The sequence below is a fragment of the Mercenaria mercenaria genome, chromosome 13 (genome assembly GCF_021730395.1).
Source record: "Mercenaria mercenaria strain notata chromosome 13, MADL_Memer_1, whole genome shotgun sequence".
Taxonomy (NCBI): domain Eukaryota; kingdom Metazoa; phylum Mollusca; class Bivalvia; order Venerida; family Veneridae; genus Mercenaria; species Mercenaria mercenaria.
Window position 1 is genome coordinate 10,495,388 of NC_069373.1, and position 22,507 is coordinate 10,517,894.

A 22,507-nucleotide genomic window follows, 5' to 3' on the forward strand; every position below is an offset into this window, starting at 1 on the left:
CTGTATATGAAAACACTGATAAGCCACTCTGGCTGTCAAAAATACAGAAAGTCAAACTTATGAATGTGATGGTACTGAAAAATCTGTTACTCTATGAAAAGTATCATTATTTCTCAACCTCTTACAAGTGGATTTATCATTCACGAGTTACACATCTTTCATATGGTACAGGTAAAATGGCAGCAAACAAGATTTGAGGACACCAAGCCTAAGCCAATTTATATACACAACAACCAATTAAAACTGGCAATTAGCAATGTGTTAAGATAGTAGGCATGCTTGAAATTTAGGTGTCCATGAGAAGTGTATTTGTATTCCATACACTGTACAGTCCAAGGGCAGTTTTTGGTGTGTACTTGTATTCTCTCCATAGTTCAATTCCAGTGTAAATATTCCCCCATATTATTATTTAGAATAACATTGGAATGAAGTAATAAATGGTTGACATTAAATAATCACCAATAAAATATGTTTAACTTGTCATTATTTAGATATACACAATGTACATCTGTTAAACTGATATTACAAACATTACACTCTACTTCACTAGTATATTTGATACTGTTTATACAAGCATTACATATTGTGAAGACAAGTCACATTCTATACAGATTGGTGCTTTGAACAAGAGCCCACTTAAATAAATGTCATCTAATGACACAGGCATTTAACTAAAATAGTTTAAGGACTGTATACATGCCAAAGAATTCTTTCAGCTATTGCCCTGAAAGTCACTGACCTTGACCTAGTGACCCCTTAAAATTAAGGATCACCTATTGACCACAGGCAATCACCCTATAAGACACTCTTTAGTTATTGAGCAGACATAGTTTTCAGTCTCAAACTGACCTTGACCTTCAACTTGCTGAACCTAAAAAACAAGAGCTGTCACTAATGGTGACAAATGCCCCGGCAGCGCCTTGACCTTTGACCAGGTGACCCCAAAGTCAGTAGGAGTTGTGTACTCAATAAGAACTATCAGCATGTGAAGTTTGAAGGTCTTGGGTGCAGTGGTTTGCGAGTAAAGTGCCTTCATGCAAAAAGTTAACGTTGAGACGAATGAACTTACCAATGGACAGACAGTTGAAAACTAATATGCCTCCCTTCGGGGACATAAAAAGGGATCATCTACTGACCAAAGGCAATCATCCTATAAAGACTGATCTTTGCGAGACAAGTGTTCTCTAGTTATTGATCAGAAACTAAATGATCTGATGACTTTTCACTAACCTACGGACAAAGAGCAAAAACAATATACCTCCGCTCTTTTGAGATGGGGCATAAAATATCCGGAAGCCCTTAAATGTATTAAAACTAGGGATGTCAACGGATATCCGGATATCCGGTTATTCGGTCACGGGTCCGAATATTCGGATCTAATTTAAGTATTCGAATATTCGGTAGTACTATACAGATTACTGAAATATTTATTTTCATGTTCATAGCATTAGAATTTTTCGTCATGTAGATAGCGTGTCAAAACGTAATACACAGTCGCCATGGCGATGACACCTACCCGACAGGTGTGCGAAACATACTTGTCATCTTAGCTAGTCCTGACTGTTTAATCAAACAATGCAATTATTGTCAATTAATAATTATACATAATTTAAAACACGTGTTTACAAATCGTCGGCAAATATTGCAGCTTTAAAGAAAAGACGCAAGAGAGTGCAAAAGTGATAATTAGTACACGTGCATTATATGCTCTTTTATTGACGCCGGCTGTAACAAACATTTGCCGATAAATATCGGCGCTGCACTTGATAATGTGTTTGTGTAATTAAAGAAACAAATCCGTCTTTTCATACTGAGTTTGCCATTATATAAAGCCTATTTTTGAAAGAATATATTTTGGACCCGGACTTATATAAATAATTACATATTACTGACAGAAGGGATTCGAATCCTTCCAATTTGCATAATAAAACTAAACCGAAAGTAGAAAAATCTTGTCAGAGTTACCTTTCTTCCATTTCAAAATGGCGACCGCTAATTTATTGCAAGTACGACGGGTCCTAGAAAAACGTTATAAGCCATTATATAGATACGTTTAGGTCATCAGAAAAAAGAGGTTATGTGCGGGAACGAATATCCGGATATTCGTTCGGATGGTTGACCGAATATTCGGATACCAGTTTTGGTATTCGTTGACATCCCTAATTAAAACTCAAAACTATGAGCATAAACTGAAAATATTTAAACACAGAATATTGTTTCAGTCAGTGAGTAAAAAAAAACAACAAGCTTAAACAAAAAACTTAAAACACATTGAAAGTTAATTACATATTTACAAATATAATACATCTTAAAGATACTTTTTACAATATAATACAATTATTCTATGCAAGATATACTTTAAATAAAGTAGCTGTTGTTCAAAAGGTAATGCTAAAATAACAATACATGCATTAAAATGCCACCCTAGGCCTAAGAGGAATGTCCCCAGATTAATCTAACTTATTTTGAAATTTAGACAGTGTTTATTTATTAAGTAACAGTAATGGTGACAAATGCCCCTGCAGCACCTTTGACCTGGTGACCCCAAAGTCAGTAAGGGTCATGTACTCAATAAGTACTATCAGCATGTGAAGTCTGATGGTCCTAGCTGCAGTGGTTCGCGAGTAAAGTGCCTTCATGCAAAAAGTTAAAGTTGTGACTAAAGAACGGACAGTTGAAAACTAATGTGCCTACCTTTGGGGGCTTAAAAAGTTAAAAATAGTGCAATTCAGCATGTTCCAAGGAAAACTTGTTTTTTTTTGTTTAATCACATGTATAGGCAGTGTAAAATATACAAAACTCTATATCCAATAATGCAACAGAAGTCAACAGAAGGGAGTCTAATTATAAATGAATACAGCTGAATCTACCCTAACAACCAACTGTATTAAGCACCTGTTTGCCTTTAGCAGCAAATCATTTTCTTTTTGTTCTCGCTTCAACTTGTCTTAAGCAGGCAGATTATGTTTATTCTTTCGTTGGCTGCTTAATACAGGTTGCTTAATACAGGTTTGACTATAGAAGCTTATTTTTTAAAATAAATTTTGATATAAACTATTTTCTTTATGTTAGTCTGGAGTTTGCAGTAATCTGTGAGGTATATGTTATATATCTGTCTATTTTCTAATCATAATGAACAGAATCTGACTGGTCTGGATATCTTCCAGAGAAAAACGACACCTTAGAGGGAAACCCATCATCATTACTAACGATCGAAGAAAATCGAGGTAAGACAGTGTTAAAAAATGTGTCCTGAATCATTTGATACACGATACACATTTACCATACAGTATGCAACACAGAAATTTGAAACCACTTAACATAGCTTGGTTAAAATGTGCAGTAAAATTTGAGATACGACTTAACAATATACAACAATTGCTTAGGTAATAAAGTAAAATAACAGATACTTGCACGAGCTTAAACAAGACACTCTCAAATCAAATAGCACTATCTCGCAATCAGTTGGCACATTCCATTTTTATATCAATATCATAATCAAATTATAAAAGTTAGGTGCCCAAATACTTAATGTAGGAGTTTTCATCTGAAAATGTCAAGGAAGAGTCTATAATATCTTGTTATAAAGAATATATGGCAGTGTATTACATATGATTATAGTACTACATGTACGTTTGAAACTTTCATACTTTTTCCATTTATGCCTTTTCATTGTCAACAGTAAATGCTTTTTCAAAATCATGCATATGAAATGCCATGAAAAAATGCTAGCAAAGTTTTGACAGAAGATTTTTTTAACTGAACATTCAGTGGGAGACCTGGCAAACAACAAAATTTCTTTATTTACTACAAATTTTACACTTTTAAGAAAGAATTTCACTTTCTCATTAAGGTAGTTCTGCATGTTCCAATCAAAGTAATTTCTATCACTTAGAATTTGGTTAAACCCAGATTTTCAAAACTTCAGAATATATCTAGAAAATCTATTGAATTAAAAAGATTCCGTGACATGCTTTTTTGCTAGAATGATTGAAAAATTTGGCCTCATGAAAGTTGTCATATTTAAATGGGAGTCTATGGAAAATTATGAAATTTTGATAACTTTTTCGTGAATAGAAATTTTTCTTCATAGCATATTTTAATGAAAATTCTCACAGTTGTATACAAAAATATTATCTATCATATGGTAAAATAACAGGTATAGGTTCCTGTGCTTGTTTCTGAGATATTTGCTAATGATTTGAGGGACCTGCGCATTCTGAGTTGAGTTTTCAGACATTACTGACTTAATGTGTCAATGATATTATATCATATTTTATCTTTTCAAAAACAGTACTGTTCAAGTGTTGCCATTTTAATAAATTTACCCATGGGTTGCCACTAATTTATTAAATGGTTTTCATTTCCATATGTCAAGTCAAGGATTTATTCTACGTTATCCGGATTAATGAAGTGACACTATTACTTCCAGTATTTCAGACGTGCAGAACTACCTTAAGCAGGGACAGTTCCATCTTTTTCTTTTAAGAACTTTATGATAAATAACATTTTATAAACATTAATAACACAAGATAAATTAAGCTAATGCCTGCATGAAGTTTTAGATCTTTAAATGACATATCATGTTCATGCCCATGTAAATCTCCTCTTGCTATGTCCTCGCCTCGTGAATCTTAGCACCTGGTACTGTACTATACCCGCTTTAAAGCAATCACAAACACATGCATCTCAAATGAATTATAAATAATCACTTTTGAATTACATATACTCTATACTTCATTCTCAAAACTACGCATCCTCGTGAAATATGTTTGGTCATTAAAGAGTTAATCACTTTATGCAGTCAAACTGTTAGTAATTAAATAAATCTATGATGAAACACTGGTTTAAAGTTTATCACTGTACATGTGTATTTACTGTTGGGTCACCTACTGCCGTGTAGGTGCATCACCGGGGTCATGACTTCGCCTTTGTGAAGAATGTCTGAAACAGATAGATTGTAACTTAAATCAAAGAAACATTCATCTCTAAAGTAAAATAGATGTAACTACAAAGACAACAGTGTCATTAATTAAGTAAGCATTCATATATATAACATATTGTTTAAGTATCCTTAAGTGACAGTAGTGTACTAATCAAGAAACATTCCTCATAAAAACTTAAGCCATTCTTAATATGATATTACAATTTAAGTTCCTAAGCTCTGGTCTACAAACCCAGATGCCACTAGATCAATTTCTCAGCAAGGCAAATATTTCCCAAAATATGCCAAAGATGTTTCCACAAGTCATTTATACACATCCCCCACGCCCCTCTGATTCATGTGAGGGACAAAACATACAGTACAAATCTGTACCTGTTGATAAAACAAAGTCGAGCTGAAAAAGCTAGACAACCTCAACAAAGTAAACTCTGTGCCCATAGTCTGTATAATATGCAAAAAAGGTCAGATAGTCATATATGATCGAGTCCAGTGTAAAGCCTTGATTCTGCTTACCTTAAAATAGTTCCTAAATAATTTGCTTTCTGATTTGAGAGCATCACAGAATTCTCGTGCTTGATCAGGTGACAGTCTGTGTGTGGGCAGATAGTCACCCTGTAGATAGTTGATCATTTCGTCTCCCTGAAACATATAAGAACATGTTACAATGCTGCCCTTCTTTTTACTTTTGTACCAATCGTTTATTCAAAGTCTCAAGTAATTTTGAAATGTCTACACTAAAATGATGCGCAATGTTGAATCATGCATTGATCAGCTACTCATCCAATATGAAAGCTTAAATTTTAACACAATCCATGAGATGTAGGCAATTTACACATGGAACGGTAATTATAAGTATCACATACTACAGTAAACTATTTAAGTAGAGAGAATTTGGTCTTACCCTCTGTTCCAGTACACATTTCAGACACAATGCTGCCTCATTAAGAGCCTAGAAAACAAAACAGAACAGTTTTACTTTCTACTGAAGTGACATGGAAACAGTTTAATTCAAATATATGTATTTTTCTAAAATAATCTAAAACATTTTTCATTCCAATAATTGGTTGTTTTATAATATTTTCCCCAAACTTTCTAGATCTGACGCCCATTGCCAATTAAAGAGAAAACTCCACTAAATTACCAATTCTCTCAATAAATCATACAATCAACTAAAACATGTTTTTTTGTTGGGTTTAATGTGGCACCGACACAATTAAGGTCATATGGCGACTTTCCACCTTTGACCGAGGAGGAAGACCCTAGGTGCCCCTCAATGCATTATTTCATCACAAGTAGAACCATCGACCTTCCGTAAGCCAGCTGGATGGCTTCCTCACATGAAGAATTCAACGCCCCCAAGTCAGGTTCAAAGCTGCAATGGTGATCTGCAAGTGATTTGAAGTCAGCGACCTTAACCAATCGGCCTTGGAGGCCCCTTCTAAAACATACATGTATGTATTTGTTTGTTTGTTTTGGGTTTAACGCCATTTTTCAACAGTATTTCAGATATGTAACGGTGGGCAGTTAACGTAACCAGTGTTCCTGGATTCTTTACCAGTACAAACCTGTTCTCCGCAAGTAACTGCCAACTTCCCTACATGAATCAGAGGTGGAGGATGAATGATTTCAGACACAATGTCTTTTATCAAATCATCACAGAGAACACTTATGTATTAGTTTATACTGTTACAAATCTGTAGTATGTTGGTTCATTAACACCTCCCAACACTATATGATGGTAGACATGCATCAAAGTATATCTACAGCACAGAGGTAAAATTTCAACGAAATTTCAGTAGACAGCCTACCAGTGTTGTTTGTGCATCTTTTAAATCAAACTCTGGTTTCATTGGGGCCATGAAACAAGCTGGAATGATACTCTTATAAACAAAGTCTGGAAATCCTTGTAAACCATCCTTGCCTCCTGAAATTGCAACACAGGTTAATAAAAAAAAACAACAACAAACAATTATGCATGTAAAATGACAGGTAAGAGCTGTCTGAATAAAAATACTGAGTACAGTATAATAAAACTCTTATCTAAAGTGGTTTCATATATAAACAGTAAAACAGGCAATCTTTACAATACTGTAAAATCAATAAATTTTATTGACATGGTACTTCCTGGTTTTGATAAAAACAGCAGTATCTTGTCTTTCACTGTGGGGGCATGAATAAATGGATCTATGTGTTCAATAGGATTAAATTTCATAATTGAACAATACCATTTAATCTACAAAAACATGAAACTGAATTATTTCACTGTATTTCTTTGAATAACTGTTCTTGCACATGCTGTGGTAATTCTACACTGCTAGTTCATGTTCTCTATGCTATTTGATGGCATCCTGAAATCTCATTTTCTAACATTAGGACTTACCCCAAGCTGCTACAAGTCTCTTCAAGATATTGAAACATGTCTTCTGACTCTGTAATAAAGAATAATAGTCAATTAAGTCTCAAACTACTTGGTTTCTGTAATCATATAAGTGTTTTATATATTTTTCCCAGCACAGTCCTTTAACTGTCAGGTTTTTTTAATGAATTCCCAGCAAGGCAAAGACTCCTGCTAATAATTTGACAGAAGAGCCGCGCCATGAGAAAACCAACATAGTGCATTTGCGACTAGCATGGATCCAGACCAGCCTGCGCATCTGCACAGTCTGGTCAGGATCCATGCTGTTCGCTTTCAAAGCCTACTGCAATTAGAGAAACCATTAGCAAACAGCATGGATTCTGACCAGACTGCGCGGATGGCAGATCCATTCTGGTCGCAAAGCCACTATGTTGGTTTTCTCATGGTGCAGCTCAAACATATTTTAATGAATTCCCAGTAGGGCAAAGACCTGCTAATAATTTGACAGATGTTTGTTGTCAATGCTTTGTGTCATACATCCTTATTACATCTGGCTTCATTCAAGTTGCAGATAACATGTGGAGTTTTCTTTGCAAATACTAAACAGATCTCACAAAAAAAAACATATAAAATTAAAACTTGTAAACCACTTTTATTCTAAACTTAGGATGAGAAGCTAAAATGCTGGTACATGGTGTGTACTTGACGAATTCAAACTGCTTTTTTGTTACAGCAAATATTTAAAAATTAAACACAAGAATATTGTTGTGTAAAACTTACAGAAGGATCAGGAAACTCGGTGGCACCTTGAACAATAGTGATCAACACCTGGTGAAGATTGTGAACTTCTGTAACATAAAATGTTGTTACTTGTAAAATATTTAAATTTTTACTGAAATTTAGTTTCATGAATTTTGTTATCTACATTTACTCATGAATTTTTAAGTAAATGTCAGACTTCTAAACCCCTTCATGAGAAAATCCCTTACATCATTATACAAAAACAGGACTGACACATCTATTGTATGTTTAATACATAAACTGAAATATATTATAAACATTCTTTGTAATGTACTAATGATACTCGGAGGCACTTTATCAAAATAACAAATTATGTCTATATTAAATCTAATTAACACCTTTCTTCTTAATACATAAACAAAAGTTTAATCAGTGTTGAAAGGCAATGGTAGAACTAGTTTATACCTACAGTCAGGTAAATGAAGTTGCTTCTGTAAATGACTAAATAATATCAAATCATACCCTGGTTTTTGAGCACATCAAGAACATCATTGCTGACTATTGTAGAAATAAACTGGTAGTAACTTTTCTGTAGCGACCGTTTATCAGCAACCGCAACCTGGTCAAGGTCATCAGTAGGCTGGGTTAGCACACGAAATATTGTACTGACCACTGGCATGAACACCTCTTGTAGGAATGGTGATATTGCACTCTGTAAACATACAAATCACATGGATGGGTCAAAGTTGTATGGTTTTGCTTGCTAGTTTTTTTTTATTATTTATTATCTATTTTATATAAATCTTTGAAATTTAGGGGGAGTTAACTAGATTAATCTAATATACACTTCATCAAAGTGCAAAATGTGACCAAGAATTCTCACATCAGGGTCGGCAAATTCAATTGTCCGTATTGCCCAGGTTGTCCCAACAGACAAGTGAAATATGACCAGAGTTTACTATATAACTATCATACGGACAAGTAAAAAATAGCAAATGACTAAAACGGACAAACAAGTCAAAATCAGATTTCGCCAACCTTGCACATCATGACGAAATGAAATAAATATGAATAATGAATGATTTTAGATATAAAGCCTTGACTGAAAACATTTACCCCATCCCAGCCTCGCAATCAGTAGCCCAAGAAATCAAGCTATGTGACTATGGAGACCTAGGAATTGGCTCAGGAACTATATGCAATGATACTGTAACCAAAACAGTTACAGGAAATATTTTAGGCAAAGTTTTCATGTGAACTGTACGTATAAATGCCTAAAACATAACAAGAGCTGTCGGAGGACAGCAACGCTCGACTATTTAACAGCCTTGTCGCTTGAATGAATAAGAAAGTCGAAAAAGGGGCATAATTTAGTAAAAAAGTAAAATAGGGTTATGGAACCTGCAAAGTGCTTATCAGCTCATGACAGTGGACAAGTGTATGAAGTTTCAATCCATTCCCATTAGTGGGTACTGAGATACCAGCTTACATATAAGAATTTAACCCAAAAACTCCTAAGTTGAAAAAGAGGCATAATTTTGTAAAAAGCAAAGTTGAGTTATTGATCCTTTGCACTGCATGTCATATCATGACAGTGAACTAGTGTGTGAAGTTTCAATCCTTTCCCATTAGTGGATACTGAGATACCAGCTTACATACAAAAACTTAACCAAAAATTTCTATGTTGAAAAAGGGGCATAATTTTGTAAAAAAGCAAAATAAAGTTATGGGACCTGCTTTGTGCATGTCAGATCATGACAGTGAACAAGTGTGTGAAGTTTCAATCCATTTCCATTAGTGAATACTGAGATACCAGCTTACATACAAAACCTTAACCAAAAAATTTTAAGTTGAAAAAGGGGCATAATTTTGTAAAAAAGCAAAATAAAATTATGGAACCTGTGCAATGTAAGTCAGTTTATCACAGTAAATAAGTGTGTGAAGTTTCAATCCATTCCCACAAGTGGTTACTGAGATACCAGCTTACATACAAAACCTTAACCAAAAATTTCTAAGTCAAAAAAGGGGCATAATTTTGTAAAAAAGCAAAACAGAGTTATGGAACCTGTGCAATGTAAGTCAGTTTATCACAGTGAATAAGTGTGTGAAGTTTCAATCCATTCCCACAAGTGGTTGCTGAGATACCAGCTTACATACAAAAACTTAACCAAATCGGGACACGGACGCGGACGCCGACGCGGACGCATGGGCGAGTCCAATAGCTCTACTATTCTATGAATAGTCGAGCTAAAAATTACATCATGTAAAGACATGCTTGAATTATTCTAAACCATACCTAAAACATCCAATCAAATATCATGAAGTGGGAAAAATTTACCTTAAATTTCATAATCATCTGATTCATTAAAGGAATGAAATCATGCAGTTCCCTGGCATCTGGCTGTTTGAGGAGATTTTCTAGAACAACTGGAACGAAAGGTAAAATCTCCTTCTCTAGACACACAACCATACGGTGCATGTACTGTCTGACACCGACATGAATCAGCTGCCGATGTACCGGAACAGTAACAGCCTGAATAAAGATCTGCAACAACTCGACAAATACACCCTCACAACCACAGTTCTGCATCGTCTGCTGGCTAGAAAAACCTTTACTAGCTCGGCTGAAATATACACAAATATTTTAGTATACAAAAACAACAACCGAGGGTATGACTATGAGAGGGTAATTCTTACCAAACCTCCAATTAAAAGCTCTCCGGACCATATTGTAGACTTTTTGTCCTTAAAATCTAGGACTGCTCCCTCAGTATTGTCTCCTCTTGGCAGGATACAAGATTCATGAATAAAGCTATTTAGAGAGAAATCTCGCATAAGATAATGGATGTATATATCAAAACTTTTGAAAATTCTATTAGAATTTCAGCAATAAGACTATGAGAGAAGTATTCTGTTAAAGAACTAACAAGTCTTTTGCAAGCCTGTATTTTATACAACAGAGATAAATGTAGTGTGTGATGTAAAACAGCTGGAAAGAACAGCAATGTGTATTTTGACATCAGCAAAGCTGAAAATACTACTATGTAGTACATAGTACAAGTAAGCGTATTACAAAGTAAGGCAAACATCAATGTATGCCTAAATGATCTTGATTTGTTAGGTTTCAGCTTTAGTAGTGTAAGAAAGACCCAAGGTGCCCAATCCAGATATAACTTCAAGCATGAATTTACACCTTAGTAAAACCACTGACCTTCCACATTCCTGCTGGATGTTAAATGAAATATACCAAATGCATCTCTCACCTGGCTAAAGCCATCGCATTATTAATGCTTTGTGCATATGCTAGTTGTTTGTTTTCATCTTTCTCTGCAATCATTTTCTCCATCAGCAGTGCAAACTTGGCAGCTATAGGAGCAAGTACTTGCTTCATCAATGCTGACTTTTTCTGTAACATAATATACTATATATTGGAGAGGTTGAATGTTTACACCCAGAAAAATAAATATAAGAATTAGCTGAAAAAGGAATCAAGTATTCAAGTCTCTTCACATAAAGCTGAAACTCGGTATCTTGACGTCCAAGGGTTCAAGCATTTCACTTCCAGAATTTGCCCAGAAAACTGAAATTCAACATAAAATGATATTTGGTACACATTTTGGGATGGGACTTGAAAATGTCTTTGAGACAGCCAGAATTCTGAGATTAACAAGTCCGAGATATCAGGTATTTATACAAGAGTTTTATTTTCTTTGCTCTGACATTTACACATATCTGGCTATCATCTGATTCTATAAAGGCAGTAAGCAAATTATACTGGGTAATGAACATGCAGTTACATACATTAGGGTTGTCTGGTGACAGAAAAAATCTGTCTGCTCACCCATCTCATCAGTTGTGCACTAAACTCATAAGAAGTGTAACAAAATGACAATACAAAATTTTTATTTTTTAGCTTTATACCTCAGGTGGGAAGTTACTGGACACAATGAGACTTCCTGCTGTCTCATACACAAACAGCTGATCATCATTACTAAGGAGATGCTGGTACCCATTGTCTGGTGTATTCAGTACAAGCAGGTCACCAATTCTCTTGAAGATATCATCTATGTAATTATTGATCTGTCCTCTGTAATATATATTTAAATGATTAATCAATGAAAAAAAAACAAAAAACAATGTTACTTTCAATGAAAAGAGTTACAAACTAGAAATTGCTTTTGTAAAAAAGCACATGTCTCCCCCAATGCAAAGTCCTATAGGCAAGAAGTCAATAGGGGTCAGGAGCGAGACACTGATGGTTGGCTGTAATAGGGATCATCTACTTCGCATGTCCAGTCATCCCGCTAAATTTCAACACTATTGGCCTAGTGGTTCTCAAGTCACTGTTCAGGCACCTGTGACCTTGACCTTTGATGAAGTGACCTCAAAATAAATAGGGGTCATCTACTCTGCATGTCCAATCATCCTATTAAGTTTCAACATTCTAGGTCAAGTGGTTCTCAAGTTATTTTCCAGAAATGATTTTACATGACCAGGCCCCCATGACCTTGACCTTTAATAGACTGACCCCAAAATCAATAGGAGTCATCTACTCTGCATGTTCAATCATCCTATGAAGTTTCAACATTCTGGGTCAAGTGGTTCTAAAGTTACTGATCGGAAATTGTCTTCCATGTTCAGGCTCCTGTGCCCTTGACCTTTAACAGAGTGACCCCAAAATCAATAGGGATCATCTACTCTGCATGTTCAATCATCCTATGAAGTTTCAACATTCTGGATCAAGAGGTTCTGAAGTTATTGATCGGAAATGGTTATCAATGTTCAGGCCCCTGTGACCTTGACCTTTAACGGAATGACCCCAAAAACAAAAGGGGTCATTTATTCTGCATAAACAATTATCCTATGAAGTTTCAACATTCTGGGTCGAGCGGTTCTCAAGTTTGGGTCGAGTGGTTCTCAAGTTACGGACCGGAAATGGTTTTCAACATTCAGGCCCCTGTGACCTTGACCTTTAACAGAGTGATTCCAAAATCAATAGGGGTCATCTACTGTGCATGTCCAATCATCCTATGAAGTTTCAACATTCTGGGTCAAGCGGTTCTCTAGTTCTTGATCGGAAATTGTTTTCAATGTTCAGGCCCCTGTGACCTTGACCTTTGACAGAGTGACCCCAAAAACAACATGGGTCATCTACTCTTCATGACCTATCATCCAATGAAGTTTCAACATTCTGGATCATGTGGTTCTCTAGTTATTATCGGAAATGGTTTTCAATGTTCAGGCCCCTGTGACCTTGATTCACTTTGACGGACGTTGTACCCCAAAATCCAATAGGGGTCATCTACTCTTCATGACCTATCATCCAATGAAGTTTCAACATTCTGGATCAAATGGTTCTCTAGTTATTGATCGGAAATGGTTTTCAATGTTCAGGCCCCTGTGACCTTGACCTTTAGGAGTGACCCCAAAATCGATAGGGGTCATCTACTCTCATGGCAATCATCCTATTAAGTTTCAACATTCCGGTCAAAGGTTCTAAGTTATTGATCGGAAATGGTTTTCAATGTTCAGGCCCCTGTGACCTTGACCTTTAACTGAGTGATCCCAAAATCGATAGGGTCATCTACTCTGCATGTACAATCATCCTATTAAGTTTCAACATTCTGGTCAAGGTTCTGAAGTTATTGATCGGAAATGGTTTTCAATGTTCAGGACCCTGTGACCTTGACCTTTACAGAGTGACCCCAAAATCAATAGGGTCATCTACTTTCATGTACCATCATCCTATGAAGTTTCAACATTCTGGGTCAAGTGTTCTCTAGTTATTATCGGAAATGGTTTTCAATGTTCAGGACCCTGTGACCTTGACCTTTGACAGAGTGACCCCAAAAACAACATGGGTCATCTACTCTTCATGACCTATCATCCTATGAAGTTTCAACATTCCGGGTCAAATCATGGTTCTCTAATTATTGATCGGAAATGGTTTTCAATGTTCAGGCCCCTGTGACCTTGACCTTTGACGGAGTGACCCAAAAATCAATAGGGGTCATCTACTTCATGCATCTCCATAGAACCAAATTCATCTTACTAAGTGTCATCTAAATAATAATTCATTCTGGGTCAAGTGGTTCTCTAGTTATTGATCGGAAATGGTTTTCAATGTTCAGGCCCCTGTGACCTTGACCTTGGACAGAGTGACCCCAAAAACAATAAGGGTCGTCTACCCCAGCAGCCCTACAACCTTATGAAGTTTGAAGGTTCTAGGTCAAATGGTTCTCCAGTTATTGCCCGGAAATGAAGTGTGACGTATGGACGGACGACCAGACTGAAGGACGGACAGGGCAAAAACAGTATGTCTCCCCCAGAAGGGGGGAGACATAATAAAATATGGTCGGCAGTTTTCTGCTTAATAGCAAACTTACTCAAATTTAATATACAGTCGAACTTCGATGGCTCGAACTCGAGGGTCCCGTGGAAATTAGTTCGAGTTTTCCGTTGTTCGAGCCATCCAAATGGCGGCCATTTTGAATTTGGGAATTCGAGGGCATGATGTGTTACAGACCTTACATCGTAATATATTGTCATATTGTACCTAATGTGTGTATAATACGATGATAAATAAAACAAGAGCACCGCCTTGCGGGTGCTGACGCTCATCTGATTTTTTTTGTATAATAGAAATATTGTCCTACCCATGATTTTCTAAGTCTAAAAAGGGCCATCACTCTTGCAAAAAGCAGGATAGAGTTATGTTTCTTGATGTACAGTGTCCACTTATGATGGTGAAAAACTGTTGCAAGTTTTAAAGCAATAGCTTTGATAGTTTATGAGAAAAGTTGTTTTAAACATAATATTCAACCAAGAAAATGATTTTTCTAAGTCCAAAAGGGGCAATAATTATTGCAAAAAGCAGGATGGAGTTATGTTGCTTGCTGTACAGGGTCAGCTTATGATGGTGAACAAGAGTTGCAAGTTTTAAAGCAATAGCTTTGATAGTTTAAGAGAAAAAGTAGACCTAAACATAAAACTTAACCAAGAAATCTGATATTTTCTAAGTCCAAAAGGGGCCATAAATCTTGCAAAAAGCAGGATGGAGTTATGTTTCTTGCTGTACAGGGTCAGCTTATGATGGTGAACAAGTGTTGCAAGTTTTAAAGGAATAGCTTTGATAGTTTAGGATAAAAGCTGACCTAAACATAAAACTTAACCAAGAAAACTGATTTTCTAAGTCCAAAAGGGGCAATAATTCTTGCAAAAAGCAAGATGGAGTTATGTTTTTTGATGTACAGGGTCTGCTTATGATGGTGAACAAGTATTCCAAGTTTCAAAGCAAAAGCTTTGATAGTTTAGGAGAAAAGTTGACCTAAACATAAAACTTAACCAAGAAATCTGATATTTTCTAAGTACAAAAGGGGCCATAAATCTTGCAAAAAGCAAGATGGAGTTATGTTTCTTGCTATACAGGGTCAGCTTATGATGGTGAACAAGTATTCCAAGTTTCAAAGCAATAGCTTTGATAGTTTAGGAGAAAAGCTGACCTAAACATAAAACTTAACCAGGCAACGCCGACGCCGACGCCGACAACCGCTCAAGTGATGACAATAACTCATCATTTTTTTTCAAAAAATCAGATGAGCTAAAAACGAACGCTGAAATATGCTTTATTATTTATTTTCAAACATGACATAGATACGAAATAGAAAAACACAGATAAAACACTAATATAATTATAAGAATTTGGTGAAGACAGCATCAAACAGAAAGACATGAAAAGCAAACCTTTATGAACCATAGTCTAGCACAAATATTATCAAATATATTGCGTTCCAGTAGCCGACTTAGCTATTCCCTATTTCCGGGTTGTTTACTTCGATTAGCGATGCTAAAGCAGTATGAAAGTTGACATCGGATCTCCCGTTTTAACGCAGAAAAAAATAAAAAACAGACATTGCTCAATTATTTTAAATAATTTTATTCAAAGCCCCATTAAAGCATTGCAGTGAACGAAAGTCACTTTGTTTAATTTGTTTGTCGTATACCGACGCTAATTACATAAGCGTGTGAAAATTACGCATGCGCCGGTTAAAGGGGAAGCTTGGCAAATGTCAGGCAGAGGTGTGAAAAACTTTGTAAACACAAGCCATTCCGGCAACAAATTGTCTGTTCGACTGAATAGGTGTAATTATCACTGTAATCTGTCCATGGGACCACCAAATGAGTTCGAGAGTTCGAATTTTCGAAGTTTGAGCGATCCGAGGTAGAACTATATAGAATAAAGAAGGCATAAATTCGGGACTGGGCGAAGAGTTCGAGCGATCCCGGGTGGTCGAAAGATCCGAGTTCGAGCCACCGAAGTTCAACTGTAAATATATAGTTATGAAATACTATGACAACCAGCTACCTAATTTCATACTAAACAAACAATATCAAATTTTCACTTTGATATTACTGCGTCTTTAACATGGTTGCCACTTAGTTGAGAAAATGGAATTCCCGGACTTTTTCCTGACTAAACCATACTTTTCATTGACCAATACCACCATATTTTTTTTCGGCCTCCTCCCCTACAGCCATCCAATCCACCCTTTAATATTTATTTTCTTTCATTTATAACAAATTAACAAATACCAAAATTCCAAAGTTAACATAACAAGAGGGTCATGATGACCCCGGATCGCTCACCTGAGTAATATGAGCTACATGTTTCAAATGTCAAACTGATGCTAAAATATTAAGAAAGTCAGTAGGTCACATTCATGGTCAATGAAATTCAGTCTTACCATCGGTGTGCAAAACTGTGTATGTCATCCAAATTTAATGGCTGTATCTTAAAAAACAAGAAAGTAGGTCAGCAGGTCATGGTCACAGTTAAATGACATCATATTACTTGGGATCATCAGGTAATTATAATTAAACAGTCTTGGAAATAGGATAAGATAATAATTATTTAAGTATTTTTTCCTATATAACTCATGTAATAACTAGATGACCCCAGGGTGGGGCCTCTTTTAACCTCAGGGGCCTAATTTGAACAATTTTGGTAGGGGACTACCAGGCAATGCATCATACCAAATATCAAAAAGCTAGGTTGTGTGGTTTTAGACAAGAAGATTTTTAGTTTTTTCCCTATATAAGTCTATATAATACTTGAGACCCCGGGGCAGGGCCTCTTTTAACCCCAGGGGTACATTTTGAACAATTTTGGTTAAGAACCATAAGACAATGCTACAAACCAAATATCAAAGGCTTAAGTCTTGTGGTTTCAGACAAGAGGATTTTTAACATTTTTTTCCAATATAAGTCTATGTAAAACTTGGGACCCCCAGGGCGGGGCCATATTTGACCCTAGGGGGATAATTTGAACATTTTGGTAGAGGACCACTAGCTGATGCTACATACCAAATATCAAAGCCCTAGGCCGTGTGGTTTTGTACAAGAAGATTTTCAAAGTTTTCCCTATATAAGTCTATATAAACCATGTGACCCCCGGGGTGGGGCCATATTTGACCCTAGGGGGATATTTTGAACAATCTTGGTGGGGACCACTAGATGATGCTACACACCAGATATTAAAGCCCTAGGCCCTGTGGTTTTGGACAAGAAGATTTTTAATTTTTTCCTTTCCTTGCCATGGCAACCAGAGTTCTGCATGGAATTCAATGCTTTGAACAATTTTGAAAGGGGGCCATCCAAGGATCATTCCTGTGAAGTTTGGTGTAATTCTGCCCAGTGGTTTTCAAGAAGAATTTTTTTTTTAGAAAATGTTGACGGACAAACAACGGACTACGGACGACGGACATTGCGCTGTCACAAAAGCTCACCATGAGCCTTTGGCTCAAGTGAGCTAAAAACGAAACATTTAAATTATGCTTATACACAATTACACCAAAATGTGTTTGGAAATACTTATGAATACTGCTTGAATACTGCAATAGCCACTGAACATTTTAAACATTGACCCAGAATTCCATTTTCCCCTGACTTATTTAAAATTTCATTTTTCACTGACCATTATAAAGATTTCCCTGACAATTCACTGACTTTGAAAAACAACATTTTCCCCTGACTCTTCCAAGGTAATAGCAACCCTGTTTAATTTAGGTCTGGGACGATCTCAAAATTTTGAAACCGGTTAATCATTTGTTTGAAATCGAATTGAACTGGTTAATCGACTGCCATATTGAAAATGCTGTTTTCTTTTCTGACGATCGTATCAAGGTACTTCCAGTGGCTGACTTCATTAGAAACTTACCGACTATCGTTTGCAAGCAGTGTGACGATTAATAAGTCATAGTTTGGTGTATTTTATTTTAAATATATCATGACAGGCAAATCCGAGACCACTGATTATGTTTAGTTGATGTGTTTTTAGCGGAAATATACTACGGATCTATGTGATGGTCAAAGAAATGAATAAAGATACAGTACGACTCATGATGTTTATTGTTTGAGAGCAATTACCGGTTTTGCAAAATTGAAACCAGTTTCACCTAGTAATCTAATCGGATCCGATTCACCGGGTAATCGTCCCAGTCCTAGTTTAATTGATAAGCACACCTGACCAAAATTTTTATCCAGCACCTAAACTCGATTCTGGGTTCTTGTTACTAATGAAAAGCCCAAAATGTCAGCCGGCAATCTAGGCTGCTACCAAAATCACCCACAGTTCTGGTTATTCCACTAGACATATCAATATAGTATATCAACTTACTTGAGTCCCTTCACAAATCTTGAGAATAGGTAAGAGGCCCTACTTCTGACCTGGGAAGATCTGTGGTGGAAACCTCGCTCATCCATGAAAGCCATCTAAAACACAATATATTTAGTAATTGAATTCCAGGTCTTTTCTCGAATAACGGACTTCAGCTAGTGTAAGGCTATATTTCTGCAAGCGAAATTCTTTGCCTCTGAATAACACTGGCTTTCTTAAACTGGTTTGATGTAAACAAGATATGACTTACAGATATAATGATCATTACATTTATGTCACCAACAATTGCAGAAATAAATACAGCCATGACCTTTATATCTCTCAATACAACAGCTGTTCAACAATTCATTTCTGGTCAAAACATCAAACATTTACACAATAATAGCTCATTCACCATTTAAGGACTGTAGTCTTCTTGATAAACTTGAAGCTTGTCCAGGACATGTTCAAAATAGGACGGAACTGTTGTGTTAGTTTCAATTCTTCAATATTTTATATATCTATTATAAAACTGCAGCTACATATATCTACTAAATTATTTTGACAGAAATCTTAACTCATGCGTTTCAACCTCAGCTTATTTGAATGCGCATGTAAAACATTCTTAATGGTAAAAGGATTTTGGTATGTAAGATACTTACTAAAACATCTGGGACATGTTGAGGTTCACACTGGAAGAATTTCTCGTATCTTACAACAGTCTCAAAGAAATGAATCATAACAATCATATGACCCTGGCAGCTTACACGGCTTGTTATCAACTGTAATGTAAATACCATAATTACAATTCAATTACACACTCATTTTTGATATGTACTTAAGTTTTTCCTTTATATTTTCAGTAAGTACAAATGGAACATCTGGTATTTTTTGAGAAATACAGAACAGAACTTTATTTCTTGGATTTGAACATATAAGTTCCTCATCCATCACATGTATGAACAAGAGCTGTCACTAATGGTGACAAATGCCCCCACAGCACCTTGACCTTGACCTTTGACCTGGTGACCCCAAAGTCAGCAGGGTTCGTGTACTCAATTAGTACTATCAGCATGTGAAGTTTGAAGATGCAGTAGTTCGCGAGTAAAATGCCTTCATGCAAAAAGTTAAAGTTGTGACAAACAAACGAACAAACGGACAGACAGCTGATACTTTTGTTTGTTTTGGGTTTAACGCCGTTTTTCAACAGTATTTCAGTCATGTAACGGCGGGCAGTTAACCTAACCAGTGTTCCTGGATTCTGTACCAGTACTAACCTGTTCTCCGCAAGTAACTGCCAACTTCCCCCACATGAATCAGAGGTGGAGGACTAATGATTTCAGACACAATGTCGTTTATCAAATAGTCACGGTGAACATACGCCCCGCCCGAGGATCGAACTCACGACCCCGCAATCCGTAGACCAACGCTCTACCCACTGGCACCGGACCAGAAAGAAAATGCCTCTGTACATATTATACCCTACCCCTTGGTATCATATAAGAACCATGGTCGTGAACAGGAAAATATACTAACCCATTTCAATCGCGTATTTCATACCTAAAACACGCAGTTCAGTAAATGTGTACTATTGATATTAAACAAGTGGTAATTTATCTTCCGTTTTGTACCGGTCACATTTCTTCAATACTTCTTATCTTAGAAAAACAACGTGTAGTTTACAGTTTTTTCGAAGGTACACAAAAAACTTGCTTGAACTTCCCTGGTGAAGTTCCGGTCTATATTACAGACACATTCTGATTGGCTGATGTGAAAATGTATGTCAGTCGTCATTTTACTACACGTGTACGCTAAATTGTTTATATGCAGCACAAATGTGCAAAATGAATTAAATAAACAGAATAGATGTATACCAATGTATGATTTCAAACTCAAAATCATATACAAGATGAATTTCATTCATCATTTCGAGTCTTATCGTAAAACTGTGAATATGTTGCATTCTGTTTTTGTTTGTTTACATTTCGCTTAACATGTGCACACTGCCGTGACCCTTAGACCGGATGTTCATTAGGGGAGTTCACGCAAGTTTTTTCTGTAACGTTGACTAAAGCATAAAATATATGGAACATCTCTGCAATATGGAATATTGAGACAATGTGACTGGTGCACGATGGAAGATAAATTATCGCTTGTTTAATATCAATAGTACACATTTACTGAACTGCGTGTTTTAGGTATGAAATACGCGATTGAAATGGGTTAGTATATTTTCCCGTTCATGACCATGGTTCTTATATGACACCTAGGGGTAGGGTATAACATGTACAGAGGCATTTTCTTTCTGATCTGGCGCCAGTGGCTCTACCTACTGAGCTAAGCGGGCGGGATTGCTGAAAACTAATATGCCTCCCTCTGGGGGCATAAAAAGAATAAGTCAAATACAAACACAAGAGAAATACAAATATCAGCTTTTACTTCTTACAATAAACAGCAATTATCACTACATCATTTTAGTTTCACTGCTTTTATCTGTTTAGTTACACAACCTGATAAAATATCTTCTCTAAACTAATCCCAAACTAGGAAAAACTGTAACAAGTAGAAACCTCGCCCCAGTTCTAGAGACCAGTCTTAGAAAGAAACCTTGTGATTGGTCAGTTTTAAGACTAAGCTCAGAATCAACCAATCAGATGCTTCAATTACATGAGTGGTATACAAACTCAGCTGTAGAAGCTTGGACCATGGTAGTTTACCATTTAAATATGGTGTACATACCAATCTCATCATTTCTTGTAAAGCAGTTGCTTTGGTTACATCCCCTGTGAAGTGCTGCCCTTGAGAACTCTGAAAATGCAATCACATTTTCTAAAATGTATATACAGAGATAGATTATTATGTTTTGTAAAACTTTGTTACTTTGTTTATAGGGGTGTTGGGAAGGCTGTACATTACTGCTAAAGTAAGAATTACCTGCCACATATATGAAAAACTTTCTAATTTTCATTTCGGTATGCAATACACTGGCATTTTACAGTAGGTGGAGGCGGAAGGTTTCAATGCACAGTTTAAGCATGTATAATGTACTCCATACACAAATGAACATTACACTGACTATGATTCATATTTTCCCCACAGTATTGCATATTTAAGCACATAAATGTCTAAGATGCTTAAATCCTTCCAGAACAGTGCTTCTTGGACCAGTGAGCTGTCCCAGACTAGCAATACACACAATAGGCAGCATCAGCTAAAATGTTTGTACATGAGAATGTCAAACACATGCATACACATGTGACATGCATGCATGCCTGTAAATAAAGACAGAAAAGCAACAATTATGACCTTGGAAATGCTCTACTTTTACAGGAAATAGAATTATAGTAAAACTTACTGGCAGAGCCTCAGCAAGTGTATAGAGCAGTGTGATGGCCACTTCTATATCCTTCAGCTCCATGTTCTTCCACTGAGACAGGGTATGTGTTACTATATTGTGAACTGTTATCAACACTAGCTGTGAATCCTACACACAGAAACAACAATGACAACAATTATACCATAGGTAAAAGGAATTACAATGTAGACAGATGGCAAATTATATCGTAGAACAGATGGCAAACTACACTGTCAATTGATGGTGAAGACAGATGTTGGCAAATTATATCCAAGAAAACAAATTATTTAGCAAAGACTGACGGAGATCTTACAGAAAATAAACAGCCATAGAAAGACAGCAAAAGATAATACTCAAATGAATGCAAATTGTATGATGTATTATCATTAATATATTTGAGCCGCGCCATGAGAAAACCAACATAGTGCATTTGCAACCAGCATGGATCTTGACCAG

At 36.2% G+C, this 22,507-nt stretch overlaps 1 protein-coding gene across 2 annotated transcripts in view; it reads right to left on the reverse strand.

The window, feature by feature from the left end:
* Positions 1–3,098: 3,098 nt before the first annotated feature.
* The window catches only part of LOC123530525 (exportin-T-like), a 36,239-nt gene continuing 16,830 nt past the window's right edge, over positions 3,099–22,507 (reverse strand). For both annotated transcript variants that reach the window (XM_053521168.1, XM_053521167.1), the window contains exons 13-26: positions 22,052–22,180; positions 21,436–21,504; positions 19,359–19,478; positions 18,718–18,812; positions 11,964–12,129; positions 11,306–11,448; positions 10,381–10,666; positions 8,565–8,754; positions 8,082–8,149; positions 7,326–7,374; positions 6,754–6,869; positions 5,847–5,894; positions 5,459–5,584; positions 3,099–4,944 (exon numbers count right to left, since the gene is read on the reverse strand). In XM_053521168.1, the coding sequence (XP_053377143.1) occupies positions 4,918–4,944; positions 5,459–5,584; positions 5,847–5,894; positions 6,754–6,869; positions 7,326–7,374; positions 8,082–8,149; positions 8,565–8,754; positions 10,381–10,666; positions 11,306–11,448; positions 11,964–12,129; positions 18,718–18,812; positions 19,359–19,478; positions 21,436–21,504; positions 22,052–22,180 (1,632 nt within the window). In that variant the 3' untranslated portion in view covers positions 3,099–4,917. The remainder of the gene's footprint in view (positions 4,945–5,458; positions 5,585–5,846; positions 5,895–6,753; positions 6,870–7,325; positions 7,375–8,081; positions 8,150–8,564; positions 8,755–10,380; positions 10,667–11,305; positions 11,449–11,963; positions 12,130–18,717; positions 18,813–19,358; positions 19,479–21,435; positions 21,505–22,051; positions 22,181–22,507) is intronic.